Raw genomic sequence first — 15,913 nt, 5'->3', positions numbered from 1 at the left:
GCATTACATTCTATTGTCTATATTTATTAACCGTTCCCCTTTAGAATCAGAGCAAAATTGACTTTGCAGCAGTCACTCATGGGAAATGATGACCCTATCTTTTCACAAAGGAAGTTGCTGTTTTTTGTTTGTTGGTTTGTTTTTATGTAAAGAACCTTGAACTATTTAATTCAACACGTAAGGCAAGCTCAAAGTAATCTCTTTGAGCACACAGCCCGGCTAAATTCAGATGAGCAGGTGGAATTTGAGGTGGTAGAGAAGCAATATATTATCCAATAATCAATCAAAGAGAAATATAGAGAATTACAGGGGGTTATTTTAAAGCAATCCTGCCCAAGCACTCAAGGCTAGGCAGAAAGTGAAAGTAGAGAAAAAAAATCATTCAAAAAAGAATGAGAAACCTGTCAATATGTTATTGCCTTGAAGCAAACAGTGTGCCTGATTTGTTAATGCTTGTGGGGACTTGTTCTGATCCCAGCACTGCAACTAAATAAGCATTTAGGAGTCAGGGAGAAATCTGCCTCTAACTTTTTTTTCTAGAAGTATGATGACACAATCACTCATCTATCACTGTGCCGGTGCCAACCTCTGTCCTCCTTACTTAGCATGATGTTACCACCAAACATTACAAGCTTGTTATTTATCATGTGCTCTCTCTTCTCCCCCTCTCTTCATGCACTGTTCAACGAATCGCACTCTCCTGACTTATACACAGCCACAGTGCCATAGCCTCATCCACCTTGTCATCCCACCCACTGTTTGTGTTGGTGTACATGTGATGTATAGAAACAGCCACCCTTTAATGTCTACTTTTTCCTCTATCTACTATTTCCCTCTATCCTCTATCCTCTACTATTCTTTTCCAGGAATGAGAGAGCACCCACCCATTCCAGTCATAGATCTAGCCGATCACATAGACCGATTAAAAGCCAATGACGGCCTGCGCTTTTCACAAGAGTATGAGGTATGGGCCATGCACTCACATGCATATTGTTTTATATCTCCATCTTTGAGGCATCTATACTGTTTTTTTCTGTTATCATGCAAGTAAAGCTTTTAAGTCTTGCCTGTTTTTGCCTCTTTGATACATGCTTGTGATGAATTAGATTTCTTTTAGTCATGTTTTCTAATAATTTATAAAACTCCAATCCCATTAGGGAAGCAACTCTGACATTTAACACTGTATGATGCTTTTTTTAACCACAAAAATAGCAGGTAGTGAGTTGCCTTCACAGTCTGTGTTATGTTTCCCTCAAGCATGTATAGGGTTTTTTTTAAAGCTGTGGCTCTGATGCAACTCTGGGATTGTCTCTTGTTAATATTCCTCTTAAAAAACGAAAAAAAAAAAAGAATTTGCATATGAAGCAGAACAACACACGTTTTGGAGCTTAAGGGAGGCAAGATGAAGCCCCTCTGCCTATAAGGAAAAAGAAACAGCAATTTTTATTTCTGGTTTTCTCATTTTTATTTAGCTGGCTCTATTTCTTTTTGATAATGGAGTTTTTTTTTTATTTGGGTCGGCACTGGGGTTTATCAGAATGTGATTTAATATTGAAGGTAGATGAGGGGAACACGTCATTCGGAAAGTATCTTCCTATCCTAAGTAGCTGAGAGTCATGAAGCAGGCAAGTAAGTTTATTCCTGATTGGCGACAATCTGGCAGCAAGTTCACCTGTCTCGTTACTCTAAATAGTGCTCCAAACGATGACCGGAAGCAGGTGCGACAGTCTAACCACCACAACAGTCTAACCACCACAAGTCCTGGTTCAATTCCTAGCCTCTCGATGTGTTGTTGAGCAAGGCACTGAACCCCTGGCCGTGCCACTAAGAGGCTGCCAACTGCTCGTGGTTTATCAAAGATGGGCTAAATGCAGAGGGGAATCTCTCACAAGGGATTAATAAAACAAAATCATAATAAAAAATTCTAACCAGTGCTACATTTTTAACATTGTTAAAGCATGATTATATATTGAAACATTACCATACATCTGTAATTGCAATGTAATCAATGTAAAACAAACAACTTGTGGTCAACATCTTCTTTATTGGTGGTGTGGCTTACAGTCTTAATTCATTGAGATTTTATGGTACAGCTTCATCAGTTTTGTGCATCTGTATAACTTGTAATATCCCGAGTTTCAATGTGATGGTAAATATATATGTGTGCTCTAAAAGGGGATCATTTGAATTTACATGTTTAATCACAACTAACTCCTGATTAACATCAAATATTATTTATGCTATTTAGTATGTAGAAATGCAAACTGTATGTTCATAATGAGTGAATATACAGTTAGGCCCAGAAATATTTGGACAGTGAGCCAAGTTTTGAAAATGTAGCTGTTTGTGAAAACATATTCAGGATACAATTATACAATCAATATGGGCTAAGTTGCCGACTCTCAGCTATAATTTGAGAGTATGCAAATCCAAATTGGAGCAAGGGTTTAGGAATTCCAGCTCTTTAATTCATAACTACCTCTTTTTCAAGGGACCAAAAGTAATTGGACAATTGACTCAGAAGGCTGCCAAAAAAAAAAAATAACAAGGCTGCATGAATATTCTGCAATGGCCAAGTCAGTCACCAGATTTCAGTTGTCTCACTTGCTTGAGACAAAACTTATGGAAAAAAAACAAACAAGCAAAAACTGAAGACTACTGCAGTAAATCATCACAAAAGAGGAAACGCATTTGGTGAAGTCCATGGGTTCCAGACTTCAGACAGTCTTTGCCTGCAAAGGATTCTCAACTAAATTTTGAAAAGTAGCATTTTACTTTGGGTTATGTTTATTTGTCCAATTACTTTTGAGCCCCTGAAATGAGTTTGTGTAAAAAAGAGCTACAATTCCTACATGTTTAATCGACGTGAATTAAACCTTAGTCTGCATTTCAATTCCATTGTAGTCGTTTCATTATAATCCAATGTGGTGGTATGCAGAGCCCAAATCAAAAAGCCTGTCACTGTCCAAATATTTCCTGGCCTGTGTGTGTGTGTGTGTGTGTGTGTGTGTGTGTGTGTGTGTGTGTGTGTGTGTGTGTGTGTGTGTGTGTGTGTGTGTGTGTGTGTGTGTGTGTGTGTGTGTGTGTATACATGAAGCATGAAGGGCCCTGGTTCAATTCCGACAAGGGGAGCTTTCTGTGTGGAGTTGGCATGTTTTCCTCATGGTTTCTCCAGTTTCCTCCCACAGTCCGAAACCATGCAGCAATTTAAGTGGAACAATAACTGGGAAAATTGCCCTGAACGAGTGAATGGTTGTCTGTGTGGCCCTGCGACTGACTGGCGACCAGTCCAAGTTGTAGCTCGCCTCTCCCTTGATGACCACTGGGATAGGCTTCAGCATCCCCCTGACTGAGTGCAGAATAAGCGTCAGATGATGGATGGATGGATGGATGGATGGATGGATGGATGGATGGATGGATGGATGGATAGTATTTGTTAATGTAAAGGGTGGTGTAACAAGAGTGCCATGCTTTAAAGTTTTTCTTCGTTAGATTAACCATTTGCTCAAAAAGCTAATTTGATTTTTCTTATGTCTTTCTGTGTCTCTGTACCTCTATGACTTCTTTAACAGTCCATCGATCCAGGCCAGCAGTTTACCTGGGAAAACTCTAACATGGAAGTCAACAAGCCAAAAAATCGCTATGCTAACGTCATCGCCTATGACCACTCCAGAGTGGTGCTGACTTCAGTTGATGGTAACAGAATCATGTAATCACTTAAGAGTAATATTGAGATAATGAGTGATTAAGGATGCAATCAATGTTTGCATTTATGTGCACAAACGATTTATTAAATAACTGCTGGAGCTGTTTTTAGAATTCCCTACAAAGTGATCAAAAATGTAGACCTGGATTAAAAATAAAAATAAAAAATCACTTATGTAATATAAAATTGACACTTTCATCATCCCAGGTGCTTCTCAATGAATCGAATGGTTTGTAAGACCGTTTACTCCACAGAAGGATAGAAAATACATTTTGATTTCAGATTTTGAGTGTGGCCCAATTGTGAGCACTTTGGCTTCACAGCACGAAGGACCCTGGTTCGGTTCTGACAAGGGGACCTTTCTGTGTGGAGTTGGAATGGTCTCCCTGTGTCTGCATGGGTTTCCTCCATCTTTCCAAAAACATTTGTTGAGATATTTGTATATATTGTACTCAAAAAAAGATAATGCATTACACAAGTAACATCAAAATTTGCTTCTTTGCAGCTGTCCCTGGCAGTGATTATATCAATGCCAATTACATTGATGGCTACAGGAAGCAGAATGCTTATATTGCCACACAGGGTCCTCTGCCAGAGACACTGAGTGACTTTTGGAGGATGGTGTGGGAACAGAGATCAAGCACTATTGTTATGATGACTAGATTGGAGGAGAAGTCCCGGGTAAGGCAAGAAAAAGTGTTGATCAACATAAAAGTTTATTTTGACCAATACATTTTTGAAAACGTTATCCAAACGAGTAATGGTTATAAACCTTCTCAAAATTGAGATTACAAATTATTTGATTAATTGATTCCCAATATTTATTTCCTATGATTTTACTCAAAGGCCAACATCTGACGTTGTGTTGTGTAACATTGTGTAAAATTCAGTATTAACCACAGAGCATGCTGTCAGTGAAGGAATATGAGCTTGGAAATTGACTTTTCTCACATGTGCTGTATTTCATATCTGAGCATTTCCTTATATTTGAAGTGGGGAAATAGCATTTCACAAAACAAATTTATGTCTTGTGATCTAGTTTAAGGATGGATTAGTCAACCTGATCAGTATTAAAAACAATAGTGTACATGCATGATTTGTGAACAGTATCATGCTATGTCTGAGTTAACAATAATGTCTGAATCTGTATACCTGAGCTGTGTTTACGTACAATTGCACAACAATTTCTTATAATCCCTAAATAAGGTCATTCACTATCACAAGATACATGGTTGTTTCAGACTTTTACAAAAAATTAAGAATCAGTTTTATGTAAACCATACACTTCCTCTTTACATTCTACTCATACATTTTACCAATTCAACTGAGGCTTAATAGCCTAGTGAATTTTTTGTGTTCACACTTTCAAGATTTAGCATTTGATGCCACAGCAATGTATTTAAAATTATTTATGATGCATTGAAGAGGATCATAACCTGACAAAATGTGTGCTGCTCTAAAATTGCATTTAAGCTTATAAAGTACAATTCAGAGTACATGGGCATGTTAAGATATAATTTCCGAGAATGGAGTCAAATATTCTCTCCTGTGAAAAAAAATCAGTCAACATGGAGTATTAAAACATTGTGGTCCCTTGTAAGTGTGTGCGCGCTCTATTGTAATGAGTCCCCAGTCTCTAAATTGAAAGAATCAATTATTGCATACTGTATATAAGATTTTATTTCCCAAAGTTGGGGATTCAATTTTCACAGGAGAAAACATGAAAAAATGTTCATCAATAAATATATAGAGCAAGAGTAAAAAAGTAACATTTTCCAATTTACATATTGAGTCAAGCTCATCAAGGCCTTTTTATAGCACTATGATAGAAGAGTATTCTGTTCTTTCGTTAATGCGCTTCATGCAAAGTCCGTGCAGAAAGCCCTGTCAGAGTCCATTCTGTGGCAGAAACAATGAACACTGCACCGCCATTACATCCATATCATAGTATTAGTCATCATCATCTCTCACCATACAGTCCTACTGTTTTTCTGTCAAACTGAACAAAGGGTTAAAAAACTTTGTGCAGCCCATTACGATAATAGGCAGATGTCAGAATCCAATTGAATAATCACTAACAAACCCAAAAGGTCCCGAGGAATACCTGACTTGTAAAGTTATCTGTGCAGATCATGTTGGAAAAATGTTACTGAAAGACTAAAGAAATGAAGACATATTTGAAGAAATGATAGAAATCCCCATTAAGCCAAGAAAATCGTGTTTTTTCCGATATTTTAATGGAAAACACACAAGAAAAAGCTTAACATTCAAGAAATTCTTGCTTTGTTATTGGGGTTATTTAATTCATCAGCATGTTCATTTCCAGTCATGTTCTCCCTGTGTCTGCATGAGTTTCCTGGAAACCAGCCAAAAATATCTTGTTGAAAATAAAGAGTCTAGCACAGTGAGAATTTTATGTTGTTATTTAAACAGTGGACTACTCCTTTGATTTGACCTTTTAAAATCTATTTCCTTGTTTATCAGTGTGATCCTACAACCTTTTGTCCAGTATCCATGTAGATTTTAGCAGCTTTTCTTTCCTGACAGTTTCCCTATCTCTTTTCTGCCAGGTGAAGTGTGACCAATACTGGCCATTACGAGGAACAGAGACCTATGGTATGATCCAGGTCACTATGCTGGACTCTGTCGAGTTAGCCACTTACAGTGTCCGTACATTTGCTCTTTACAAGGTACTGTTATCCTCTTTTCATTATAAATAAACAAAATGTCAACATACGGTTAGGTACTAAAACATAAGGTACATAAAAAGACAGACTGCAGGTACTTGTCAGGATCCTGACAAGTACCTTCAGCCCGTCTTTTTATGGGTCATACTTCAAAATTTAACTGTTCACATTTCATCTTTTTAACAACTGTTTCACATGTTTGATTGTTTTGAAGAGGTTGGTTTGTTGCTTTATTTGTTTTGTTGTTTGTTTTTCCACAAATATGATTTTCCAATAGTGTCATTACAGTGATGGTTCAACTGAAGTTTGATGTTTATTCATCTTTCTCCAATTATTTCATTTATGTACATTTAGAACAAAGACTACCATTACTTGAATGACGGTACACATACAGTATGTAGGAGTGGCGGCACGGTTACATATGTGTAACCTCGTCACTATGCTGGACAATGCTGCACAAAGGACTGGTGCCTCTCAGCACAAAGGACTGGTTCAATTCCGGGGACCTTTTTGTGTGGAGTTTGCATGAGTTTGCATAACATCTCCCCTTGTCAGTGTGGGTTTCCTCCAGGTTCACCAGTTTCCTCTCACATTCCAAAAAACATGCAGCAGGTTAATTAGAAAAGATTGGGAAAATTGTCCCGAATGAGTGAGTGTGTGAATCTTGTTTGCATTTTTATGTGGCCCTGCGACTTACTCTCTTTCCAGCTTCCCTGTGACCCTGAGTATATGATAAGGGGCAGAAGATGGATGGATGGCTATGTAGGAGTTATCAGTTTCAATTAGGAATGATCATATCGTAAAGAAACATCCTTTTCAGAGACGTTCAGAATGCAGTTTAAAAATGTATGTTTATATTTCGATGATCATAGCCAAGTTGATAGTATCTACTATTTAATATCAAAAATGCTGTTCAGATTAAAAGTGAAAGATGTCATCTCTCTGCCCATCATAACAGTTTCACTTTTATTTTTTTAGAGCTTTTGGGACCAGGATGAAAAGTTCTGCTTTATCTTATACCAATTAATGTTGGCTGAAACTTAAATCAGACCTGAATGATTCTCTCACAGAATGGCTCCAGTGAAAAGAGAGAGGTGCGGCAATTCCAGTTCATGGCATGGCCAGACCATGGGGTGCCAGAGTACCCCACCCCCATTCTGGCCTTCTTAAGGCGTGTAAAGGCCTGTAATCCCCCAGATGCAGGACCTATGGTGGTTCACTGCAGGTGGGGGCCTGTAATTACATGTGGTTTTCATTTACAACTCAAGAAAATAATTGCTACCAAATAACTTTGGATAGGTACCCATGACTTGTAACTTGAACCTGAATATCATCTGGAAGGAAATGAATATAAAGTGTCTTTGGTTCTTAAACCCCAAAAGCTTAAATTACTATTTACGAAATGACTTTAAAACTTGAATAAGTACCTAAGGATTTGATTATATTCTGATTCATTTTGAAAGACCTGAATTTAATTCCTGACTATTGAGAGATGCAACAATTTAACTGAAGTCTTTAAATTTTGCTTTAGTTTGGTCACCTGAGATGGTACCTTGAGTCGAAGGTGTTAATAAATGTAATTTACTTGTCTGAAAGCAGATGTGTTTTTAAGTCTTTGCTCCCCTCTCTTTCCACTAGTGCGGGTGTGGGCAGGACTGGCTGCTTCATTGTGACTGATGCAATGCTGGAGCGAATGAAGCATGAAAAATCTGTAGATATCTACGGCCATGTGACATGCATGCGTGCCCAGAGAAACTATATGGTACAGACTGAGGACCAGTACATCTTCATCCACGAAGCTCTGCTTGAGGCAGCCACCTGCGGAAATACAGAGGTGCCAGCACGTAACCTGTATGCACACATACAGAAACTCACACAGCCCTCCCCTGGAGAAACAGTCACCGCCATGGAGCTGGAGTTTAAGGTGATGAAAGCAGAAATGTCGGACTGAAGTTTAAATGAATATCCACCACATAGCAAAAGGGTGCTGGTTCAATTCTGACTGAGGCCTTTCAGTGTAGCTTGCATGTTCTCCATGTGGGTTTTCTCCAGGTCCTCTGCTCCTCCCCCCACAATCCAAAATCATGGATTGATTAATTAATTGATGGCTCTAAATTGTCCAGAGGTGTGAAAGAGAAAGGGGATAGTCATATATCTCCAATCATGGCCCTGTGATTGACTGGCCATGTAGGCACCCCAACTTTGGGTGTACCTCTCACCAAATATCAGCATGGACTAGGCCTAGTCCCACCACAACTGTGTAGGATAAGCTGCATGGACAATGAGTGTATGATACTTTTAACTTGTTTGCAGGTGCAAAATCCTATATCAGTGTTGTGCTGATTATAGTAAATCTTCACTTCTCAGGCTCACTTAGATAATTTAAATAATTTATTCAACCAATCCACCTGTGCATGACAGTTGCCTTTTTGACATTGTGCCTGAATCACAGTAGCATAATCCTGAATCACAGTAGCATAATAGGAACATAATTTCATATGTAGACACAGCTGGTGTTCAAAGTGACTCACAAGGACATACGTGCACAGACTTCTGTCAATAGCTATCAACTATGAGGTTATTACACTCTTTCCTGCATGGCAAAGTCATTAGCGTTCTTATGACCATGATCTCTTCTGAAGTTATAATAGCATCCACACCTCTGTGAAAGTGAGAGAAAGAAGTAAGATAATTATTTTGATGTATGGTCCACATAATCTGGCCACAAAACCAACACAAACTGTCCCGGCTTCATACTTGTGTTACGCATCTATGCACCATCCACTGCCAGCACTGTTCTTTGTCACGCCTAGTCTTCTATTTAGCTATTCCTAGCAGCAGGTATAGCTTCCAGTCTTCTATATTCTACTCTGACATCTCTTTAGAAGTTATCTATCATGACAAAACTGCAGTCCAGACTTAATGAATGCCCAACTGTATTAGCTCTTGAACATAAGTCAGTGATTCATTTTTGTCTCCTTCTTCTGGTCTTGTTTCACACACCTTCTTCTGAACAGAGACTGGCCAACTCTAAAGCCCACACATCACGCTTCATCAGTGCCAACTTGCCTTGCAACAAGTTCAAGAATCGCCTGGTCAACATCATGCCTTTTGAGTCTACCCGCGTCTGCTTGCAGCCCATCCGTGGTGTTGAAGGCTCTGACTACATCAACGCTAGCTGCATTGATGGCTACAGGTTCGATGAACATGCAACATGGTTTGAACAATTAACAGATCGAACAGTGGTGTCTTGCAGAAATATAAACATGTATACAGGTTTTGTAATATTTGTATTGTACTCGTCTGGATAGGGTTTCAGTTGACCGTGAACATAAGGTTTGAACATAAGACTCATTTGTATTACAATATTGAAAATTGACAACTTTGTGCATAGAAGTAAATTTACTCAAATACATGAAGCAATCATACTTTCTCAAAGCCAAATATTCCATATGAACCACACTCAAAAAATTGTGAAATAAGGAAGGAACAAGAAGAAACCAGCTGAAACAGCATATAAAAGACAATCATTTTGGGTTGCTCCCATCTGTATAATATTTATGTGCAGTTTCATACCAGGAAGGTAATATCACATTCACGGATGGAGATGGAAAGATTTCAGAGCTTGTCCATCAGGAGAGTTATACTAGCCTTAGCATTATTTAGGAAATCACAGATAGTTTGAAAGACTATCCAAATCGTCCAATATCAAATGAGAATGCATTTTGTTTTTAGTTTTTTTGTGATGCACACACAATTACATTTATGAAATGGGTAGTATTTGTATTCTATGGTTTGTAATCGGGGGCTACTGTTACTTTTCTACTGATTGTACTGACACTATGTATTAGTTTTAGGGGACTGCTGGTTGTTCCATGTGTGAAATAAAGTTTAGTAAGATTATCGTTCAGTTTAGAACAGATGTATGAAAGGAGTGGGAAAGGCAGCACTGAGCAGTATCTATTTGAAAGAATTACACCCAATATTGTCATTGTTGCTCTCGTTCATAGTCGCCTGCACTTTGATATCAAAGCTGCTGCATGTCATTGTGCACTCTGTGAGACCAAATGAAGATGAAAAGCTAACTCTGTCGTTAATATCTAGTAGGAAGAGACAGAGGGGACTTTTCTGTAATTTAACATACATGGAAGGGGAATATATTTGAAAGCAAGTATGAAATGCCATTGAGTGCATGTGGTGTTTGGGTCCATGCTGGGCCAACAGACAACACTTCCACCCCAATTTTTACAGTACCCAAAGTCCCTCCTCTCTCTCTTTCATGTGATTTCTCACTCTGTTGCCTTCCTGTTTGTACAAACAAGGCCCTCTGCATATTCTAAGCTCCCAGTTCCACATTAGTTTCTTGCCTGTAGCACCATCATTAGCTGCTCAGCCATAGCGTGTGTGTATGTTTGTGTGTGTGTGTGTGTGTGTGTGTGTGTGTGTGTGTGTGTGTGTGTGTGTGTGTGTGTGTGTGTGTGTGTGTGTGTGTGTGCGTGCTGTGTGTGTGTAGTAACCAGTATGAATTTGAAACAGTAGCATGCATATACGTCTACTCGATTGCATACACTGTACGCATGCGAGTGTGCGTAAACATGGTAATCATATGGTATCATACTTCAAATTTAAGATGCATTTGCAGAAAGCTTTTTCATTTTCAGAATGTGACAGCATATTTTGACTCGTAACTAAAACTAAGTACCATAATCCAAACTGAATTTTAATTTTCTTCTTCCAGAATGCTTATTCTTTGACAATCCAAATTAAACAGCAAAATACATTTAAGATTTAACTTTAAAGCATACCCAGGCATATTCTTATCAAATTTCAATTAGAAATGTCAAATATGAAAAATAAAATGCATGATCAGAAATTCTGTTTCATTTTCAGAATGTGGCTGCATATTTTCACTCATGACTAAAATCAGCAATAAGTAATCCAAACTGCATTTTCATTATGTCCTGCCATGCAAAAAAGGTACCAAAATTCAATTTGGATTTGCATTCCCAAGCGACACAGGAGAGTGACGTCAGAGGCCAATGAGCTTCCTCTTTGTGGCTTGTTTGGGCACAAGAAAACAACAAACACTAAGCTGTTTTACCAGTTAGTTAATCCCTGTGACTCAAGAGGAAAGACTTCAGGAAGAAAATGAAAATGCACTTTTGGATTACTTATAGCTTTATTACCCATATGCTTCCATAGAGTACTCTTCCGCTCCCTGAATCAGTACACAGCTGCCATCTGCTGTTTACTGCATAGCTGGGCCAAAGTCGCATTGGACACCATTGCAGTCGTTTCAGACGGCTGAATGACCTCATCTCTAGGTGTATGAGCAAGGGCTTCCTCACTATATGTTGTTTGAAATGGTGGAAAGAGGAAGAAGCAATATATTTGACAGACTTGAATTTCTCACTGATAAGGATTATTTAATGTATTTTAAAGTTAAAGGAATTTGTTTCAAACAGAACAATTACTAAAATGTATATTTCATATAACTGTATATCAAGTGGGCCCAGTTGCAGGACTTTTAATCTGCCCAAAAAAAGTTGATAAATTATTATCTAATTTTTAAGGGACCAGACACACCACTGTATGCTTTGAAATTTACTTCATCTTCACTTGGCTATTTTCTTTATGTCTCACCTGTATTCTCATCAAAACTTTGGGATGTAACTTATAATATTTGTTATAGCATCAAAAATGTTATCAAACTGGCATGTAGTCTAAAATTATGTTCCAATTTATACTTTTAGACAGCAGAAGGCCTACCTTGCTACACAAGGCCCTCTGGCTGAGACCACCGAGGATTTCTGGAGAATGCTGTGGGAGCACAACTCCACCATCGTCGTCATGCTCACAAAGCTACGGGAGATGGGCCGGGTAACACACATAACACCAAGGCTGTTCAGTCAAGCCAATTTATCAAATAATCAAAGAATAAAAATGTCAGACTTAAGCAATAATTAGGTCGAGGGTTAACATCTTTAAAATCTTTAACCCTCATCTTCACTGTGGGTTGAAACTTAGGAATTCAACAGTGCAATTGAGATTATATTATCAACTATGGAAAATAGTTCTGCCTTTTTTTCCCCCAACAATTAATTTTTCAGTGACTCAGACAAAAAGTCTTTCTACCTCATCTCTAGTTAGGCTGAGACTGTGTTGCATATGCATTGTTTGATAGTTGAACAGCCAGTGAATTTTTATTTTTTTTTAATTTATACCAGGCGATAATTACAAACAAGTCTATTTTCTTGAATAATTTTGCATAAGGATAACTGACTAATCTTTCTGCTTCCTTTTTTGTAGGAGAAGTGCCATCAGTACTGGCCCGCAGAACGTTCTGCAAGGTACCAGTACTTTGTAGTTGATCCGATGGCTGAGTACAACATGCCCCAGTACATCCTCAGAGAGTTTAAAGTCACAGACGCAAGGGTAAGTAATTTTAAGTTCTTTTGTGCGTGTTTGTGTTTAAGTATCTTTGACGGGCAGCAGATTAATTAATATTTCATAGAAATACAGTCATACACCCACATTTATTACTGACAGTAGTGCTTACAGTTAAGAATTAATCCAAGAGTTATTTCGAAGTTTGGATGAGTAATAAACATCCTGTTATTTATTTCAACAAGCTGACATATAGTGAATACACCATCAACATACCCTTTACACAGGTTTCCTATTGTTTTGGGTGCCGTAAGGATTTTGTGAGAGTGTTTGTGGCCATACGTGTGTCCAAGTATTTTCTCAAGTTATTGTCTATTTTTACTATTCCATACATAAAAAGCTCTGCCTCCGGCTAAAGGCATTTAGAACTTGAGGTTTCTGCGCTGAAGTAGTTTCATTGGGTTATAAATAAAGTTCACTGCCAGAAGAAGGCTTACAGCTCACAGCACATCACTATTCTCATCCCACACGTGCTTAGAATAGTAGTAGAATAGTGTATAGAGTAATGCAATACATAATTAAAAAGGTATGATGAGTATAAATAATTCATAGATATAATATACATATATATATATATATATATATATATATATATATATATATACACACATATATATATATATATATATACACACATATATATATGTGTGTGTGTGTGTGTGTGTGTGTGTGTGTGTGTGTGTGTGTGTGTGTGTGTGTATGTCCACATTGTAAAATACCCCCTTTATTTATAAAATACTTGGTATTCTAAATTTCTCTGATGGACAGTCTTATATTTTAGAAAATTCATTTTTGTGGAATGTTCCAAACAAAGTGATTTTGTTCCAAGTGATGAACATTAACTTATAAATAATTTATCCTTTATTAATCCCTTGTGGACCTTAACTCATCATAGATGAACCAGCACCTTGCTCACTAACACTTGTAGTAGAACCAGGAATCGAACCAGCAATATTCGGTTCCAAAGACAATTGCTGTACCTCTTGCACCATGCCACCTCTAGACTTGCCAAAAGTTCCAATAAATGATAAAGATCTTATACATTAAACATAATACATGATATTGGGGGCAGTGTGTCACAGGCAATAGAGCAATCGTCTTTGGAACCGAACGTTCCTGGTTCAGTTTCCGGCTCCTCCTAGTGTGTTAAAGTGTTGTTGAGCAAGTCACTGAACCCCTGACTGCTCCCCTTGGCGCTGGTCTTGAGCATTATTATTAGTTATACCAGTTCCTCTGTTATTTGTTCTCTCATAATTTCATTTATTTTACAGTGCAGTAATGAGATACATTTATATTTTTCCAGCCCAAAATAAAAGGGTTAGAAAGGAACCACTGTTGTTTTTCAAATATGTGACCCCATGTTACAGTTCAAGTTTCTCAATTTAGGCCTTTCTTCATATTGCATCACTGGTAGACATCAGTGAATTTTAAGGCTGAAGAGGACGTCAGCAGATTTATAATACTCATACATGATCTGTGACCGACATCATTGTTCAATGCATGCAAGAGACGCATAAAAAAAACTCCAAAAATGGCAGTGGGGTAGTAATTTATTTAATAGAGATACAGTCATGTGTTGGAAGTATTTTAGGTTAATTATTCTCACCTATTGTAACCATTCCCCTTAAGGATGGCCAGTCTAGAACAATACGCCAATTTCAGTTCACTGACTGGCCTGAGCAAGGAGTGCCCAAGACTGGAGAGGGCTTCATTGATTTCATTGGCCAGGTGCACAAAACCAAGGAACAGTTTGGACAAGATGGACCAATCACTGTACATTGCAGGTAGGAATGCAGCCCAAGATTATTGTTTGTGGCCATTTTGTTGCCTGGTTAATTTCATACACAATGGAAGAGTAGACAAATTCTTGTACTTTACTCAGCAAGGCTGTCGGGCATAATCATTTAAAACAATATCAGACAATGATATGACAATTTGGCAGTATACTTGCTGAACATAACAGTTTACCACTGCAATACAACCTACTATCATTAGAATAACATCACAGAAGTGTTGATTTACCACTGATTTACACTATTTTAAGAGGCTGTAGTTTGCGGTGTTTATTTGTATCACCAATGTTAATGAGATGGACAACATAATTAGATGCCAAAGATGTTTGATATTGTAATGTAATTGATCTGTGAAGCACAGTAAAAGTTGATGCATGTCAAATGCTCAATATGATACAGCCTCTTGACATGACACTTTATATCGACCTCTCAGTACAATAGCAGCAATACAATATATATTTTGTTTATTTGTCTTTTTTTTTGTTCTTTTATCAAGTTCAGGCTTCAGGGGCCTCAGTTTGGAAGTAATGTAATTGGCTCCTTTTTTTTAGTGCTGGGGTAGGAAGGACAGGGGTCTTCATCACCCTCAGCATTGTGCTTGAGAGAATGAGATACGAGGGTGTGGTTGACCTTTTCCAGACTGTGAAGACACTTCGTACCCAGCGACCAGCCATGGTGCAAACTGAGGTGAGAATAGAGCGTCAGAGTTAAGAACTTAGAGGTACAGGAAGGAATGCTAACTCAGTTTCCATCAGTGTTTTGGCCAATTTAAAGCATTAATATTCAAATATAATGCCATCACTTAATTTTAATATTAAAGATAAGCACCCATGTTTCAAATGTACACCATGGATCCCTGTGAAAACAACAAGTAATGAATCTCTGTGGCAGTGTTTCTTTGCATGTCCTACGCTGTTTTCCCTGATGGGGATGAGGCTTTTTCCTGCAAGAGCCATTGACAGATTTCTAAACAGCAATCTGGTGATTCCACAGATTCTGAAATAGACAGTTGTGGGCTCTCAGAAGCAGCTTTGTTTTCATATCATAAATTATGTGAATTTTTTTTCATTATTTTAAACGCCTGTGATCATGTTTGGTGACATCTTTTTGAATATTGAATCCACATATGTTCTATACAGAATACTACTGCGGTTTGTGACTGTTACCTGATAGTGTTGTGTGCTGTTAGTAGATGTGTTTTTATCCCCAAAGACCTCACACAATATAGAAAGTCAATTAAAACATTGCAGAATTCAAACCAAAAGAAAAAAAATGATATG

At 37.9% G+C, this 15,913-nt stretch overlaps 1 protein-coding gene across 4 annotated transcripts in view; it reads left to right on the top strand.

Moving 5' to 3' along the window:
- LOC147217669 (receptor-type tyrosine-protein phosphatase F-like) overlaps positions 1 to 15,913 on the top strand; it is a 156,449-nt gene that overhangs the window by 134,804 nt on the left and 5,732 nt on the right. For all 4 annotated transcript variants that reach the window (XM_086176283.1, XM_086176284.1, XM_086176285.1 and 1 more), the window contains 11 exons: positions 867 to 964; positions 3,573 to 3,696; positions 4,212 to 4,387; positions 6,277 to 6,396; positions 7,464 to 7,618; positions 8,032 to 8,317; positions 9,411 to 9,589; positions 12,147 to 12,273; positions 12,703 to 12,828; positions 14,470 to 14,624; positions 15,185 to 15,320. In XM_086176283.1, coding sequence (XP_086032409.1) covers positions 867 to 964; positions 3,573 to 3,696; positions 4,212 to 4,387; positions 6,277 to 6,396; positions 7,464 to 7,618; positions 8,032 to 8,317; positions 9,411 to 9,589; positions 12,147 to 12,273; positions 12,703 to 12,828; positions 14,470 to 14,624; positions 15,185 to 15,320 — 1,682 coding nt within the window. The remainder of the gene's footprint in view (positions 1 to 866; positions 965 to 3,572; positions 3,697 to 4,211; positions 4,388 to 6,276; positions 6,397 to 7,463; positions 7,619 to 8,031; positions 8,318 to 9,410; positions 9,590 to 12,146; positions 12,274 to 12,702; positions 12,829 to 14,469; positions 14,625 to 15,184; positions 15,321 to 15,913) is intronic.

Source organism: Fistularia commersonii, chromosome 28 (genome assembly GCF_037954325.1).
Source record: "Fistularia commersonii isolate RoL2024-O1a breed Wild chromosome 28, RoL_Fcom_v1.0, whole genome shotgun sequence".
NCBI classification, from domain to species: Eukaryota; Metazoa; Chordata; class Actinopteri; order Syngnathiformes; family Fistulariidae; genus Fistularia; species Fistularia commersonii.
This window is presented reverse-complemented; position numbering and strand designations above follow the sequence as displayed.